This window comes from Typopeltis vanoorti, chromosome 14 (genome assembly GCF_054136105.1).
Source record: "Typopeltis vanoorti isolate ZY-2024b chromosome 14, IOZ_Tvanoo_1.0, whole genome shotgun sequence".
Classification (NCBI taxonomy): Eukaryota; Metazoa; Arthropoda; class Arachnida; order Uropygi; family Thelyphonidae; genus Typopeltis; species Typopeltis vanoorti.
In genome coordinates this window covers 23,323,400-23,342,756 of record NC_143562.1, presented here as the reverse complement: position 1 = coordinate 23,342,756, position 19,357 = coordinate 23,323,400, and the positions used below count along the sequence as shown (strand labels likewise).

The window sequence follows — 19,357 nt, the reverse complement described above, 5'->3', positions numbered from 1 at the left end:
TGGCCTCATGGCCCAGACACATTAGAGTCCTTCCTCGGTCACCTCAATAGTTTACATCCAAGAATCTAGTTTATGATGGAAAAGGAAAATAACAATAGTTTACCCTTCCTAGACACCTTAGTAACACACCTTCCTAATGGTAACCTTTCTTTCTCTGTATATAGAAAACCTACTATACAGGCAGATACATTCACAAACTCTCTCCCACCACCACCCCCTCTCAACAATCAACAATATGGCATTATTAAAACTCTTACCAATAGAGTCCACAAGCTTTGTTCCAGTGAAACTGCCCTTTCAACTGAACTCAAACACATACACAACAACTTCCTTTCCAATGGCTACAGTGACTACAGAATTAAAAAAATAATCAAGTCCTTCCCAATTCCCCAACCATCTCTTCAGAAGGACTTCAGAAATGCCATCACCATACCTTACATCCGTGGTACATCAGAAAAAATAGCTAGATCATTAAAAAAGTACAACCTCCATACAACTTTTAAGCCCCACCGTAAACTTGCTACCCTTATCCGTTCCACCAAAGACCAGCTCCCTCCTCTCTCAGTGCCTGGAGTATATAGAGTACTTTTTGCCTGTAACTTGGCTTACTTCGGACAGACAGGCAGATCAGCAACCATCCGGTTAGAAGAACACATGTCATACATCTGCATGACTTGTCAATTATTATGGTCAATCTGGCCTTGCAGACCATGTTTTGGATACAACTCACAGGATCTCCTAAAGAAAACCCACCATGCTCAACCATAGTAAATTCAAAAAAGAAAGACTATTCTTTGAATCTGCATCTGCACTCAGGAATCAACTGAATTTAAACAAATACAGTTGCATTAAACCTCCCAAAATTTGGGAAACATTAATTATCAGAGATCCCTCTTTAGATCCTATATTTGTGTGTGTTGTTACAAAAAGTTTTTTGTAATCCCTGAAGATGACTGTGACGGAGACAAAATATTGGAAGTATTAAAATTGGTTTTAATCCTTACTCAGTGCTGATAGTATTCCATTAAACCTCCAACATGAATTGTTTATTTATCATCAAATTCCTGATATGTACCTTCAGGAGTTTACAGGATACCATGATAGTACTTCATGGAAAAGTTACACCAGTACTAATTCCAAACAACAATTTTTCTACAAATTAATTTGTTATCTGCCAAGACTCCAACATTATCAGATATTATATCTCTATCTTCTAAGACACTTTTTACTTATCAATCCACCTACATCTTGGTTTTCCTCTGGATCTTTTCCCTGCCAACCAGGAAAAGAACTTGTTTTGCTAATCTTTCTTCTCCCATTCTGTTTAAGTAACCATATCATCTGAGATTAGCTCTGCTAACACTGTCAAGTTCTTTCCTAATATCCTCATTTTTAATGTGATATTGCTACTGATTCTATCTCTTCACTCCACTAATATTTCTTAGAACTGTCATATCAGTGGTCTCTAGTCTTTGATCAAGTGTTTCATTTCTAACCAGCTCTCAAATCCATAAGTTAAAATTGGTTTGAACACTGTCTTTTAGACAGCTAATTTAGTGTTTTGACTAATTTCTTTTTAATTCCACATAAATTTATTCAGCTGACTTCCTACAATACCAGCTTAAATTATTCTGTTGTCTATTTCTGTATTTAATTTGTTATTATCATCATCACTAAAAATTGTACATAAATAGCTGAAATGTTTTTAATTGTTCTATAGGTTAACCATTCAGGATACAATTGATGTTTTCAATGTTTCTGCCTATTTATATTGTCTTTATCTTTTTATCGCTGATTTTTAGAACCTAATTTATTAGGACGGTTACTTAATTTAGCCAGGGAATCTTACAGGCATTTTGTACTGGATTTATTTTGAAATACATCATTTGCATAAAGTAAAGAACTGAGATTAACCTCACTAATTTTGGTATCAGATTTAATACCACTTTCATTCATAATGCATATGTTAACCTGTACTGTTATCTATTTATGTACTGCTGAAACCTCTGCAGTAATTTTGTTTATATGTAGATACTGCATTGTTTAACTTAAATTTTGTATATGCATTTTATTTACTAGTTTATTTTTTGACTAATCATGTATTGTTGTAGGACACCTTGTCTATTGTACCTTCTAGTAATTCTGTTTATATGTATTGCTAAATTCTGTTTATACAGCATTGCTAAATTTAATTTTCATCCATGCATATTGTATAATAACCCCTTTATGTCTATTTTTTACTGCTGTAAAAGATCTGTTATAATTTTACATATATGCAGATACTGCATTCCTTGGCTTGGTGTTGTGTATTAACTTATATTGTTAACTATTTTTGTACTATTGTAATAACCTCTGACCTTGTGTGTTGCTGTCCTCTGCAGCAGTTCTATTTATCTGTAGATGCTGCTTTGTGGAACTAGATTTTTGTACAGACATATTTTTCTGTAACTGCTTATGTATATAACCTTTAGAATGGCACAGTATGACCTGTGTTGTCTTTATTATAAACTATAAACCAAACCGAACCAAACCTTCATAATGTGATCCATATAGGTATAAAATTCTAATGGTTGCATGGCAGTGGAGGCTATTTTGAAGAACTATCATGAAGTATGTTCATTTGCTGCCAGTACCCTAGAAATTTATGCTTCTTCCTTGACATTTTGCCTCTACTTGCACTGCAAGATGTTGGCATTCATGATGCCACTAAAAAGAGCAGTATCTCAGAAATACAAGGTTTCTGGACCCACGTTCATTGGAGCCTTTTTATTAGTTTTGAGGCCAGGGTGTGGAATCATGCTGTGTGTGAGTGTGTATACTTTTTTTTTTTTTGATGTTGAGCCCATACACAAGAGGTTAGTAGATCAACCTTTAGTACTGTGTATGGGTTGAAAAAGAAGGTACTTGTTCACATTGGATTTAAATGACTGTATATAGTATTCCTAAGGGAACACATCAAGGGAAAGACTGTTCCAAAGTATAGCAGTGGCAGGGATGGAGAAGGAGGAGAAGACACTTGTTCTGTGGGTTTCAAAGTGCACTGTATAATGATGTGGAGCAGCAGCTGCAAACAAGCTTGGTACTAAGTGGAGGAATTACTGATGCTATTTTGGATGGACATTTTCCATGGAAATATTTGTAAAAAACACATAGTGCAAAGACCGATTGTCTGTGTGAAAGTTGGGAGGGGGGTGAGTTGGTAAGAAATGGGTCATTAATAAGTCTGATTGCTCTCCTCTGTACTGAGTCAAAAATTTTGAAGGATCTTTTGGGGACCCCACCCCATATGTGGGAGCAGTATTCGATGGTTGGGTGGATTTGTGATTTGTACAAGGTTAACAGCTGTTCAGGGTGAAGTAACGTCTTGAGCGAAAGAGAAATCCTAATTTTTTAGAAGCTGAGGATGAAGTGGTTGTTATGTGTTTATGCCAGGAGGCTTGATGCCAGGATAATTCCAAGAGAAATCTCAGATTGTCTGGAAATGTTGTCAAAAATAATACTGGGAGAAAATGGTTCTTTTTTATGAGACAGTACTGGGTTTTATTTGCATTGAAATTGACTAGGTTATCTGAACCCCACTGGAGGATGGCTCGGAGGTCTGAAGGGCAGTGTTGTTCTGTAGGTTGAGGTAAGCTGTTTGGAGTAAGGTTTATCAAAAGAAAGGAAGGAGTGAAATGTGCTGTTGTCTGCAAAACTGTGTATTGGGTCAGAGGTAAGCTGAAGTAGATCATTAATATATAGTAGGAAGAGGGTTGATGAGAGGACAGAACCTTGAGGAACCCTGGCATTAGTTGAATGGTGAGAGGATAGGGAGCCATCCACCACCACCACACATAGTGTGCATCTAGACAGAAAGCTGGCGATCCAACTACTGAGGTCTTGAAATAGACCAAACGATGGCAACTTGCTTAGTAAGCCCTTGTGCCAGACCTGGTCAAACGCCTTGGAGATATCAAGTCCAACAGCTTGAGATTCACCAAACTTCTCCATGGCATTTTTCCAGAGATAAGTAGCATATGTGAGCAGATCTCCTGTTGATCAGCAGTGACAGAATCCATACTGGTGGTCGTTTGCTAGGCAGGTAGCTTTTGAGGTAATGTAGGAGTTGGGAATTGATGATTTTTTCAATTACTTTAGACAGGATTGAGGTGAGCAAGATGGGGCAGTAGTTGGATGGCAGTGATTTGTCGCCTTTCTTAGGAATGGGTTGAATATAGGCCAATTTCCAGGCTGTGGGATAGATACTAGTGGAGCAAGACAGTATATATAAGTGACATAGGACAGGAGACTTTTTTTTTTTTGTGTCTAAGTAGGACAGTATTTTGCTGATCTCTTTCCAGCAAAACAGCAAAAGGATATATAGTGGGCATCTGGAATGGTTGGGGGAGGGCATTTGCCATTGTCAATTATGCATGCATTGAAAGCAAAGTGTGAGACCAAGAGATTGGCCTTTTCTGTAGGTGATGATGCAATGGAGCCATCTGGGTAGGATAGAGGTGGGAATAGTGTTGGAAAGAAGTTATGACTGATTGCTTTGGCGAAGGACCAAAAGGCTCGGCTGCCATTTGGACAGGCTACTAATTTTCTGCTTTTTTTTTTTCTCTTTTGAACTCTGTTTTGGAAGCATTGATTATTTTTTTGCATTTATTTCGGGTTTGGGTATAAGCTCTAAAGGAGGATGGGGTTCTTGTTTGAGCCAGTGTAATGGTATGTTTGGTTTTTCATTTGTACAGTCTTGGCACATCTTTTGGAAAACCAGGGTTTAGTTAGGGAATGTATGAGTCCATGACACAGAGGATTACTTTGGTTATGAGTTTGGTGCATGTGCTTGGATTGGAAGGTCAGAAGCAAAAGTCTAACCATAGGAATGAGGCTCAGAAGTTGCGGGGGCTGTTCCCACTTGGCACTGTTATAATGCCAAACTACTCTTGTAATGGGAGTGGCTGTGTAAGCATTGCTGCATGGGGGAGAAGATAAGCACTAGGTTGTAGGCAGAATTGCCTAGCAGGCTCTCTAAATTCACTGTGTATTTGGAAGGGTCATTAGTCAGGAAGAGATTTAGGGTATTTGGAGAGTGGTTTCGGTTATCGGGTATTCTGGTTGGCATCTGAACTAGTTGTGTAAGGTCACTAGTGATAGCGAATGTTTCAACATCTCTGCCTGCAAGATCTGTACAGCTGGAGGAGAAAAGTCAGTTGGTGCTGTGGACATTAAAATCTCCTAGGAGAATGATTTCGCTGTTGGGAAAGTGGGACTGGAGAAAGTCAATTTTTAAGGAGAGGAAATTAAAGAGTTCAGAGCAGTTGGTTGCATTAGGAGTGCGATAGAGACAGCATATGAATTTGACTGAGTTAGGGAGGGATATTTTCATCCAAAGAAGGTCAAAGTTGGGTGATTGTAGGTTGAGTGCTCTCTGGCAAGGAATGTCAGAATAGATGTATGCACAGACACCATACATACATACATACATACATCAAATCTACACACAAAAAAAAGATTAAAAAAAAATCTATAGCATATCAGTACCATGTGAACCAAGATTAAAGAAATGCTACCTCATTAAAAAACTAAGTTTTTTCCCCTTGGTTATAAGATAAATTAAAGATGCCAATAAATTATATTCTTGGTTTAACCTTTATCCAAGTGTAAGCAAACCAATGTGAAGTATCTTCACACCTAAGTTATTTGTACATAGAAGATAGTGACTTCGCATTAATTGTCTTAGTATCCTATAATGGTGAGATGGATAGGAGGGTGGTTGAAGGAGAGATACCAGAGGTGGTTTATGCAGGAGTGGAGTCTAAAAGACGGCTTGTGACTAGTGATGTGCTGCAGGGTCCGTTCTTGGACCACTGCTTTTCAATTTGTTCATCAATGATATACGAAAGGATTTGAGAGGAAGTGTTCACTTGTTTGCTGATGATGCAAAGTTGGGTAGAGCAATTGTGAGTGCACAGGATGTCAAAATGTTACAAGATGATTTGGATAGTTTGGAGGACTGGGCTAGGAAAAATGGATGTCAATTTAATGTGGCAAAGTGTAAGGTTATGCACTTTGGGGTGAAAAGAATAGCAGCAGTATATCGCATTGGTGGAACCGTACTCCAGGAGATTGATGAGGCAAGGGATTTGGGAGTGTTGATGGATAGGGAATTGAAGTTTAGGGGGCACATTGCAAAAGTGACTAAATCAGCTCATCAAATCACTTGGCTTCTGAAAAATACTTTAACATGCAGAGACAAACAAGTTGTTGTTCCTCTGTATCGAGCCTTGGTAAGACCCCATCTGGACTACTGTGCCCAGTTATGGGCACCAGGATTTCTTCGTGATGGGGAGGAAGTGGAGAGGATCCAGAGACGAGTGACCAAGATGATAGAAGGTCTGTGGAATGAACCTTATGAGAATAGGTTGAAGATTTGTGGGTTGCAGAGATTGGACGATAGGCAAAGGAGAGGGGTGATATGATTGAGACATTCAAATTACTGAAGGGTTTCTATAAGATTGATCCAGAAGATATTTTTGAAAATATGACTGGTGGTGGGAGGACTAGGGGCCATGCATGGAAGCTGGGCAAGAGCGTGGTTGACAAGGGTGTTAGAGCTAGGTTTTTTACTTGGAGAGTGGTGAATGAGTGGAATAAGCTTCCAGAGTCTGTTGTGGGTGCTACGACTGTGAATGAGTTCAAGGCAAGGTATGATAGATACTGTGTCAATGTCGAATAGTTGTTCTTGACATGATGTTAGGGCCTCCCTCAATGAGTCTGTCGACTCCTTGGAGTTGCCCGGAACAATAATAATAACAATAATAATAATGCAGAGCACACATCCTTTTGGATGTGTAAAATGCTAAGTCAATTATTAATCAATTATTAATAATTGATGTTTATTTCTGGAAACTTAATAAAGTTCATCATCATTTATAGCTCCAGTTTTATTCAAATATATTCGTGATATTGTATAGTACAAGCAGTATGCAAAGAAATATAGAAAATGGGTTACATAAAATGCCAACATTCAGTTTTCACACCCTACAAGTATACTTTAACAGTTGTAAGTTGTATAAACTTTAGGGTTAGGAAATGACACAAAAATTGTTTATAACCAAGATCAAAATAACCATTGTGGATGCTGAGCAATAGTATATGAAAACAGTTCAGGAGATGAGGAAAAGGGAAAAAAAAGCAAACAAAACTAAAATGTGTTACAATCAATTGGGCTTTGAAATAATGCTGGATCTAATATCCACTTGACCTATACAATTTTATATTGCCAAACTGAAGCCTGTTGGCCTTTTAGTGTTACAATCAATGCCATTATAAACTACAAATGCTATTTTATGTTTTAGGCTAGACTAAAGGAATTGTTTTTATGCCATAATGAGTTGATCAATTTGACAATGTTCATGGGATGAAATACAGCAATATAATTTCAAGAAGTTTTTTTTTAATGTAATTCCCACTCACAAAAAGTTATTTGCAAACCTATAGTGCATTTGTACCGTGGGTGGACTGCCAATTTTTTTTTTTTTTCATTTTTAACAATTTTATATATTTTTAAATTTATTTTTACGTAGTCCAAAAACCCCGCTCTAGATACCAAACATAGAACTTATTCAAGCCACTATGCCCCAACTAAATGGTCTCACACGAGGTGAAGAAATACATCTCCCGCGTAAAGACAACCACAAACATTGATGCCCACAATGGAATTTGAACCCATGAACTGTTGGTTGGAAAGCTGGAGAAGAGGTTTAAGTATCCACTTTCCAACTAATAGGCTGCAGGTTTGAATCCTACTGAATGTTTATGATTGTTTAGGTGGAAAATAAATTTCATCGCTGGTGTGAGACCAACCCCATCGTTATTGGAGGTCTGAAGGGTCTTGAAAAAGTTCAATGTTTGGTCTCTAGAGCAAGGTTTCCAGATTATGTAAAAATAAAAAAAATACAAAAAAAAAAAATATATATATATATAAAATTATATAACCAATTTTAACTTGCTAATCAATTTTAAGATGTTTTAGAAGGAAAAAGCAAAGAAGAGTGGCTCACAGCAGGGAAAACGTTTTTCATCATAAAGGATAAAGAAAAAGGTCCAAACCCAGAAAACTTCCAACCAATAACCTGCCTGCCAACAACTTTTAAGCTACTCACAGGCATACTAGCTGATAATATATACAGCTATCTTAAAGCAAATTCTCTTCTCCCAATTGAACAAAAAGGTAACAGCAAAAATTCAAGAGGCACAAAAGACCAATTGCTGATTGATAAAATGATTCTGAAAAATTGCAAACGTAGAAAAACCAACCTACGTATGGCTTGGATAGATTATAAAAAAGTGTTTGATTCGGTGCCTCATAGTTGGATTTTAAAATGCACAGAACTATTCAGTATTAGCAAAAAGTTGCAAAAATTTTGCAATCCAGCATGAAAAACAACGTTGGTTATAAATAGAGAAGAAATTGGAGAGGTAAACATAAAAAGGGGCATCTTTCAAGGAGACTCATTATCTCCTCTATTGTTTATATTGTCATTGATTCCCTTAACTAGAATTTTAAATAAAACTCATGGTTATCAAACTGTGCAAAAGAGTGCAAAGATATCTCACCTCTTATACATGGATGATCTGAAGTTGTATGCAAAATCAGAGAATTAACTCGGATTGTTGCTTAACACTGTGCACATATTCAGTCAAGATATATCAATGGATTTTGGCTTAGACAAATGTGCAATCACTGGAATAACAAGAGGAAAGTTTGAAGATATGAACGAAATCAAGCTGCTCAATGGTGAAATAATCAAGGCAATAAAATTCGAAGACAGCTACAAATATTTGAGAATTTTAGAAGCATCACAAATTCTGCACAATAAAATCAAAGAAAGAACTAGAGCAGAATACATAAGACGATTAAGAAAACTCCTCAAGTCAATGCTTAATGCTGGAAATTTGATAAAAGCAATTAATACCTGGGCCATACCTGTTCTGAGATATTCAGTAGGCATTGTTGAATGGACCAAGCTAGAGATGGAAGATTTAGACCGAAAAACTCAAAAATTAATGACAATGCACCATGCCCTCAATCCTCGCAGTGACATTGATAGGGTATATCTATCATGCAAAAAAGGAGGTAGAGGATTATTACAAGTGAAGCAAGTTATTGAAGAAGAAAAATGAAATTTAAATGATCTGTAGTAAACAACGAAAAATTTCTAATTGAGGTAAGGAAAGAGGGTTTATTTAAACCCATGGAGACAAAATTGGAATACAAAACCAACCAAGTAAAAGTGAGAACTGAAAGATGGAAAAATAAGGCATTGCATGGAAAATACCTTCACAGCATAGAGGACAGCGCTGACAGCAACTTCACCTGGCAATGGTTGAGAAATGGAGCACTAAAGAAAGAAACAGAATCAGTAATTTTTGCAGCACAAGAACAGGCCATTAAAACCAACGTTATGAAGGCAAAAATACAAAAAATTCAAGAAGACAGTAAATGTAGATTGTGCAAAGAAAAGGAAGAAACGGTAGACCACATTATAAGTGGATGCAGCAAAATCTCACAAATTGAGTAACGTAAAAGGCATGATAACGTAGCTAAGATAATCCACTGGCATTTATGTAAAAAGTATGGGTTTGAAGTATCTAAAGACTATTGGAAGCATAAAGTTCACCAGAAAGTGGTTGAGAATGAAAAAACGAAAATACTCTGGGATTTCAAAATCCAGACTGACAAAAGCTTGGAATGTAATACACCCGATATCACAGTGGTAGAAAAAAGTGAAAATAATGGTGTTCAGTTTATTGAAATATCAGTACCAGGAGATAGTCGGATTGACAACAAAGAAAATGAAAAAATTACAAAATATCGCGATTTGCAAATCGAAATTGAACGAATCTGGCAAAAGAAAGTTGTTCCCATAATAATAGGTGATTTAGGCGCCATCCCAAAAACATTGAAAAAACATCTAGAAGCACTCGAGTTAGATGGATTAAAAATTGGGCAGCTGCAAAAGGCCACTTTGTTCGGCACAGCTTTCATTTTCAGAAAGTATTTCCACAACTCATAGGCTCTTGGGTAGGGCTCGAATTAGTGGAATATAACCAGCCTTTTCTTAAGACTGAGGAAGCAAATCAAGCTTTGATGAATAATATATATATACATATATATATACAGTCATACCCCGACTTACACGAATCCGCAGTTACGCGGTTTCTTATATGTATGTATGTATTCCCGCCCTGCTTCACGCCTGACCACTAGTCATATCTTTCAGGCGCTGGCCGCATTCGCCAGTGTCGCACATGCTGTGAACAAGCACTGATGTGTTTCGCGCGGTCTCCATTCATACACGATTTTTATAGTCTACAAACCTTGTGATTGTTTAATGTTATGTTCTTGATAAAAATTTTATCACATAAAAAATAATAATGTCATCCAAAAGAAGCAAGTCTGATTCTTCTACAGCTAGCAAGAAAAGAAAAACATTGACTTTGGAAACAAAACTCAACGTTATTAAGGATTTTGAAGGCGGAATGAAAATTTGCGAGCTAGCAAAGAAGTTCGATCTTCAGGAATCCACAGTAATAACAATCATAAAAGAAAGGTTTACAGATTTTGGAGGACATAGATTCTAGCGAGGAACGAATTGTAGCCACAAGGAAAGGAATAAAAAAATCATTAGCTTGCTATGAAGAAATTTTGCGTGACAAGAAAAAAAAGACATTATGCTGTCAGACAAATCTATTAGATTTTATGAAACCATCGAAATAACTTTCTTTTTTTATGTACGAAAAACTACAATGATTATATTTCTTAAAAAATATAGGTGTTTTTGGTCGCAATTGTATGTTTATATATATAAATTACATGCAAAATTATACCCTGAGTTACGCGAATTCGACTTACGTGTTTTTTGTTGGCCCCACCTACTGCGTAACTTCGGTGTGTTACTGTATGTGTATATATATATATATATAAAATTAATAAAAATAGAAAACAAAATCCTTAGTCCATCCCTGGTACTAATGTAATATAAGTTCACAACCTTTCATGGGTTGTAAATAAATTACATTATAAAAAAAAAGTGCTGAAGTCTGCATTAACTTATGCAGACTTCCTTATAATTATTAAGGACTTGTAATAACAGGGTTAAGAGCAAGTAAAGAAAGAGAAGTAGTTCATGAATGACTGACAAAAATTAAATTATTTGGAATGCTAACAATTTTTCCATTCCTTATTGAATTAACCTATTGAAAGATAACAAGCTGCACATAACATAAAATCTGGTGCATTAAAATAATAGATTGGAGAGGTATTATTTTATATTAATTTTAGAAATTATGGACTTTACAACCGTGTTATAAATAACTATTTTAATTTCCCGACGTTTCCATCTTCATATTAAGATCATCATCTGGAGTATATACATTTGTATATTTGTATATACTCCAGACGATGATCTTAATATGAAGATGGAAACGTCAGGAAATTAAAATAGTTATTTATAACACGGTTGTAAAGTCCATAATTTCTAAAATTAACACAAAATAATACCTCTCCAATCTATTATTTTAATGCACCAGATTTTATGTTATGTGCAGCTTGTTATCTTTCAATAGGTTAATTCAATAAGGAATGGAAAAATTGTTTGCTTTCCAAATAATTTAATTTTTGTCAGTCATTCATGAACTACTTCTCTTTCTTTACCTTGCTCTTAACCCTGTTATTACAAGTTCTTAATAATTATAAGGAAGTCTGCATAAGTTAATGCAGACTTCAGCGCTTTTTTTTAATGTGATTAAAATTAAAATATTTATAACACAACTGTAAAGTCCATAATTTCTAAAATGAATGCTGATGACTGTGCAACACTAAAAGAAAGGATATTATTTTATCTTTCAAACAACTCGAAAGATATAAAACCACATTCAAAAGCAACTGTGGCAGCTTCTCACAAAGTAAATATCTTTAATGATGTTCTAATTTTTTAAAATGCTATTTGAAATTTTTTTTTTGTTACAATTTTCAAGGGTATCAATGAATGCCTTGAAAATTTGTATTAACAAAATATATTTGCCAGTGTCGCACATGCTGTGAACAAGCACTGACGAGTTTCGCGCAGTCTCCATTCATACATGATTTTTATAGTCTACAAACCTTGTGATTGTTTAATGTTATGTTCCTGATAAAAATTTTATCACATAAAAAATAATAATGTCATCCAAAAGAAGCAAGTCCGATTCTTCTACAGCTAGCAAGAAAAGAAAAACATTGACTTTGGAAACAAAACTCAACGTTATTAAGGATTTTGAAGGCGGAATGAAAATTTGTGAGCTAGCAAAGAAGTTCAATCTTCAGGAACCCACAATAATAACAATCATAAAAGAAAGGTTTACAGATTTTGGAGGACATAGATTCTAACGAGGAACGAATTGTAGCCACAAGGAAAGGAATAAAAAAATCATTAGCTTGCTATGAAGAAATTTTGCATGACAAGAAAAAGACATTATGCTGTCAGACCAAATCATTGTTTCTCTAGCTTACAGTTAATGATGTAACTCAGCTTGTTCTGTATACTTTGTACGCTCCAGATGATGATCTTGATGTGAAGATCGAAACGTCAGGATAATAAAAAAGTTTTTTTAACACGGTTGTAAATTCCATAAAAAATTTTAAAATGAATAACAAAATATATCTTTCACATCAAAAAACAGTAAACTCAGGAAAAGAATTATATGGAAACAATTTACTCACCCACAAATCATGTTCTGCATAATCAAACAGAAGCCAAACTTTGCGATCTGTGTGCGACAGAAATACCCTCTGAAGATTAATTACATTTGGATGTTTTAATTCTCGTAGCAACTAAAATAGCAAACACATACTCTTTTCAAGACGCCATTCATTTTACTCTAAATGCTGAAAACAATGCAAAGTATATTTAAGTAAATTACAATCCTTGAAAGAATTCTATTCAAGCTTTTCTTTAATCCTAACAAGGTTGTTTCTTCAAAAGATACTCCTGCAATTTGAATATGTGCAACTATATCAAGTTTGTTTTTTTATTCTGAACTGCAGTCATGTTGCTTCATTCAATATTGATTATAGGTAAGAGTTGGTCCTTATGAGCCATCCTGTATTAATTATGTGCTTAATGGGGAATATTTGTTGGATAATTAAATTACTAAATGAGAATAATTAACTGCCTCCTATTTCCAATATTATTAACTAATGGAAAACATCAATATCTCATCTTATTTGTGAATTCATTTTATGATAAAGCAATAAAGTCATGATGACTGAGATTACCATTAACTAGCGCAAAAAAAGGAGACCAAGTAGAAAGTACTATATTACAATTAATGATTATACTCATTTAAACTAAGCATTACCATTAAGTAATGTAAAAAAAAAAGAAAAAAAAAAGGAGGCTATGAAGAAAGCACAACATTATATTAAAATTAATGATTATACTCATTTACAAACTAAAGTATAATAAGTTTAGTTTAATCCTTTATCTAAGTGTGAGCAAACAAAGTTTGCGCCTGAAAGTATCTTCAGGACTGGGGTAAGGTAGTGCAACACCAGGCAACTCGTTGCAAAGGTGGAGGAATCTCTCATCACTCCTATCTCAGTATCTCCCATAATGCAAAGCACATCTCCTTGCAGATATGTGTAATGCTATGCATTAAGGCAAGGGCCACTACCCATACCGGTTTCGACCTTTATTGAGGTCTCATCAGTGGGAGCCAGGCCCAGTAGTGGAGATACAAAGGCAGAAGCAATGAGCGGTCATCCTAAAACTTATTATAGTTCTAACCAAGAAAAATAAACTGTCAACATCTTTCTCTGAATCCAGAGTAATTTAATAATAAGGTTTCACACCCTTTGGCAACTCCTATAGGTTAGGATGACCTCTCATTGCTTCTGCCTTTGTATCTCCACTACTGGGCCTGGCTCCCACTGATGAGACCTCAATAAAGGTCGAAACCGGTATGGGTAGTGGCCCTTGCCTTAATGCATAGCATTACACATATCCGCAAGGAGATGTGCTTTGCATTATGGGAGATACTGAGATAGGAGTGATGAGAGATTCCTCCACCTTTGCAACGAGTTTCCTGGTGTTGCACTACCTTACCCCAGTCCTGAAGATACTTTCAGGTGCAAACTTTGTTTGCTAACACTTGGATAAAGGATTAAACTAAACTTATTATAGTTCTAACCAAGTGAAAAATAAACTGTCTACAAACTAAAGTGTTCAACAAACAGCCCAGTAGGTATGTCATAATACAAAAAAGATTTATAAGGAAAGGCACCTTTGCTTTTACTTATAGTATACATCATGTTTCAAAAAAGAATTCTGACAACAGAACACTAATACTTGCTTAGCTATGAACAAAGTACATAATTCTTTGTATATTTTCATAGTTAATGTATTTGTAGAAATTATTCTATAGAAATTCAATTCAGAAAATAATCTACTTAAGTAAATTCCAAAGCAGATGGTTCAGATGGAGAGGACAAATAAACCAAAACTAAATATTATTATCCTGTGTGACTTAAATCTTGAAAAAAAAAATACTCAAGGAAAAAAAAGTTACTGTATCAATCATAAATGTTTCACATAAAGTGATACACAATTACCATATAACTCCATTATTATAGATTTGAATACCATATGGAACAGGTGCAGCTGCTGCTCAACATTCCTTCACAGTACACCTAGAAACAAACAGAAACAAGTTTCTTTTCCTCTTCCTTCATCCCAACTACTGCACTGTGGAACAGTCTCCCACCTGCTGTGTTTCCCAAGGGAATACAATTTACAGTAATTTAAATCAAATGTTAACAAGTTCCTCCTTCCCCAAACCAATACTATACACAGTACTAAAGGTTGATCAACCAACCTCTTCTGTATGGGCACAACATAAAATATATATATATATATATATATAAATGAAGGTAATGCATTGAACATGATTCTTTCTTGATATAAAATTCATTTTATTTTCTCATCTTAAGTACACATTTAAAACTAGTAAGAAATCAACATTTAGAAGGAAACCAGCATCCTATATATGTGTGTGTGTGTGATGTCAAGAAGAAAGCTTCTTGTCCAATCTTTACTGTCCCATAACATCAGGTAAGTACATTTGGTTAATGACCAAATAAATGAAATAACGTGAGAATTTTATAACACATTTCTTTGATCAAATGCTAATGAATAAATGGAACTGAAATTTTGGCACTGTGAAACTTTTTTTTTTTTTTTTTTTTTATTATTATTATGGGCGACTCCAAGGAGTCCTTAGACTCATCGAGGGAGACCCTAAACATATCCACACAACTATACGACATTCTCACAGTATTTATCATAAATTGCCTTGAACACACTCACCGTCATAGCACCTACAACAGACTCTGGCAGCTTATTCCACTCATTTACCACTCTAAAAGTAAAGAACCCAGCTCTAACACCCTTGCTAACCACACTCTCGCCCAGCTTCCATAGGTGTCCCCTAGTTCTCCCACCACCAGTCCTGATCTCAAAAATATCATCTGAATTAATCCTATAGAAATCCTTTAGCAATTTGAATGTCTCAATCATATCTCCCCTTTTCCGCCTATCAACTAATTTCTGCAACCCACAAATGTTCAACCTGTTCTCATAAGGTTCATTCCATAGGCCTGCTATCATCTTGGTCACTCGCCTCTGGATCCTCTCCACCTCCTCCCCATCAAGAAGAAACCAAGGTGACCAAATCTGGGCACAGTAGTCGAGATGAGGTCTGATCAAGGCTCGGTACAGAGGTACAATAACTTGTTTTTCTCTGCTCGTCAAAGTATTTTTCAACAACCAAGTGAGTTGATGAGCTGATATAGCCACTTTTGCAATGTGCCCACTAAACTTCAAATCCCTATCCACCAACACTCCCAAGTCTCTGGCCTCATCAATCTCCCAGAGTACAGTTCCACCAATGTGGTATATTGCTGCTAATCTTTTCACCCCAAAATGCATAACCTTACATTTTGTCACATTAAATTGACATCCATTCTCCTTAGCCCAGAACTCCAATCTATCCAATTCATCCTGCAAGATTTTGACATCTTCTGCATTCACTATTGCCCTACCCAACTATGCATCATCAGCGAACAAATGAACTGTTCCTCTTCCCTATATTGTTAATGAACAAATTAAACAGCAGTGGTCCAAGAGCAGAACCCTGAGGCACACCACTAGTCACAGGCCATCTTTTGGACTCTACTCCTGAATAAACTATTCTCTGATATCTCTCCATCAATCCTATATCCATTCCCATATGTTGTAGTTTACGGATTAGAATTCCATGTGGTATCCTGTCAAATGCCTTAGCCAGGTCCAGCAGTATCACTGTAAACCCATTACCCTTATCTAGTTCAGCCGTCACTGTGTTATAAAACTTGAGCAAGTTACTGAGGCATGATCTACCCTTCACAAAGCCATGCTATCTCCCGTACAGTATCTCATTTTTATCAATCTATTCCTGTATTTTTCCCTTGAAAACGACTCCTGATATGCTGATCGGTCGGTAATTTGCAACAATAGTCTTGGATTCTCCTTTATGCAGTGGAACGATTTTCCCCTCTTTCCACACCTTCGGGACTAAACCAGATCCGAGACTCAGATTAAACAACATGGTCAAGGGCACTGATAATTCTTTAGCCGCTTCATGTAAGACCCGTGCTGGTATGCCATCCAATCCCACAGATGTATTCACATTAAGGTTCTGTAATAGACTATTCACCTCCACTTCATTCATCACAATTCCCATATAAACTAATGGTTCCTTCATTTTTTCAATGTCACCACCTGGATGATATACTCTTGCAAAGTGCTCGCTCAGTAATTCCACTATATCGACTGATTCAGTGACCTCCTTACCATCGTCATTCCTTAAATCATTTTGCTGTGTACAGTTTTTTTTTTTTTTTTTGTTTGCTTCCAACATATTGAAAGAACTGTTTGGGATTCTCTTTAGCTTGCATAGCTAGTTTCCTTTAATAATCCGCTTTTGCTTTTTTTACCACATTCGTTTCCCTTCTGGCCTGCGCTTTATACCGTTCGTGTGCCTGCAGGTCACCTTTCTCTTTATATTCCCTCCACAGTTGTTTCTTTTTTTTGCAGCTCAAGCTTAATGGTGTTATTCATCCATTTAACCCCTACTTGTTTTACTATTCGGACCCTAAGTATACAATCAGCCATAACCTCCTATAAATGCTCTTTGACCACTTCCCATGCTCTATCGACATCCAACCCTTGCAATTTTGCATGCCATGGCACTGATCCAAGCAATCTCCTAAGCTTGTCATACTTGATAGCACAGTAATTCCACATATACCCTGTCTTATTCGAAAATTCCACACCTTTAGCCATTTCCCAGGTCAAGACCTTATGATCACTCTCACCAATAGGTGGCAACATGGTCATATTCATTACAGTCAAATTCTCAGATGCTATTACCAGGTCAAGCACTCTCACACCCCTAGTATTTTCAATTACATGCTGTCTCAGATAGTTATCCCTTAATAATTGAATAAAATCCATTTCCTTCCTCACGTGTCCTCTCTTCCTTCCAATCAATGTTTCCATAGTTGAAATCCCCAATAACAATTACCCTCCTTCCACTCATTTCATCAATTTTTTTATGCATACTATCTCCACCATCTATTCCATCACCTGGTCTGTAGCAATACCCAACTGTATATTTTGTTCTGCCAGTCTCAATCTCACACCAAATAGCCTCAAATGAGCTCTTTTCACTATCCTGCAATACAACTTCAATTCTCCTTGGCTGCAGTTCATCAGCTATCATCAGTAACACTCCGGTAAGTACGATTTAGTTAAACTCCCATCTATCACTTCTCTTAATAATGAGTCACCATACAACACTCTTTCCTTCATTTCAGAAACTCTCCCACTCTTACGCTTATCTTCCGAAATTAAGATAAGCGTAAGAGTTAACCGAAATAAACAAACACTTGTTTATTTCCATTAGCCGAGGCACTCTGGAAAGTTTTGCAAGTGCTCTAACTGCCACTGTGCATCACTGCGTGCTACCTAGCGATATCGCTCCCTACAAATAACTCCTCATTTTTTTCATTTAAATCATTTTCTCTCTCTGCATAGTTGATTTCACTCTCTCTTTGATCACTGCTCTCATTGCCATCTTGTACATCGTAATTCCCTATCAAGCCAATATTTTCACTCACATTCTGGCTTTCTTCAACCATAACTATCTCACGACCTAACACATACTTTAATTCCTCACTTTGCTTACACTTTCTGCACATTCTCCCACCATCACTTTCCATCCAAACTCCAGCCTCATTTGAGAATAGATACATCCTACACACATCACATTGGACAAACTCCCTCACATTACAGTTTATGAACAAAGGCGTCGTATTTTTGGACGCCATTATCTTATGTAGCATTGCCGCCATGTGCTATTCTATGATATAACGATATGAAACGTATTGTTAAAATACTAAGTTAAATAAAACGGAATTTGCACCAAAATCACACAAACACAACAAGCTACCAAAAATAAACAATACTACATTTAGATTTAAACCAATATTCCAATTTTCACTCAAAATTATACTTAGCTTTCGGGGAGCTCTCTGTAAACACTACACACCATGTAGCCCTCTCCAAAAGGTTTTGGAAGGGAAGAGAGAAAATGAAGCCATCATCAAGGGAATAAATGAAAGAGAAAATGTCTAGATAAAAGCACACTAAATAAGTAGCAAGGATTTCATGAAGATAATGGTGATCTGCAAGGAAATACTGTGGCCAGTATTATGAAAAGTAAACACTTGCTGATTTTTAAAATTATATATCTGGAATAAACCATTTTTAAAAGGCTTTCTTTTCTCACCCCCTCTTTTTACTGTATTAATTTTCTTTGAGAATGAATATTACAGAACAAGAGGGGAATGTTTGATCATGTTGTTAAGATTTGCATCATGCAAATTTGTCTCCTCTCTTCATTTATTCATATTATAGGCATGGAATCCTGGAGAACAGTTCTGATGCAAAGTTTATGTAATAACAGTGAGTTTCTGTGATGTCACCACTTTGTGAACTTATAATTATTGTTATTATTATTGCACATGCACCTGAATGGGGTCCTAAGCCTCACTGTGAGAGATCCAAACTATCAAAAACAATACCTACATACCGCTCCTTGAAATCACTAACAGACAAAATACTCAAGTAATCCATTCATTCATTCACTATGCTCCAAGCAAAAAATCATGTCCTCACACCCTTGCTAACCACAACTTCCAGGAATGACCTCTTATACAACTCCCCTG

The 19,357-nt window shown here is 36.1% G+C and overlaps 1 protein-coding gene across 2 annotated transcripts in view; it reads right to left on the bottom strand.

The window, feature by feature from the left end:
• Positions 1-19,357, bottom strand: part of Cdk8 (cyclin-dependent kinase 8) — a 190,176-nt gene that overhangs the window by 90,720 nt on the left and 80,099 nt on the right. For both annotated transcript variants that reach the window (XM_090403316.1, XM_090403317.1), the window contains exon 5: positions 12,752-12,862. In XM_090403316.1, the coding sequence (XP_090259442.1) occupies positions 12,752-12,862 (111 nt within the window). The remainder of the gene's footprint in view (positions 1-12,751; positions 12,863-19,357) is intronic.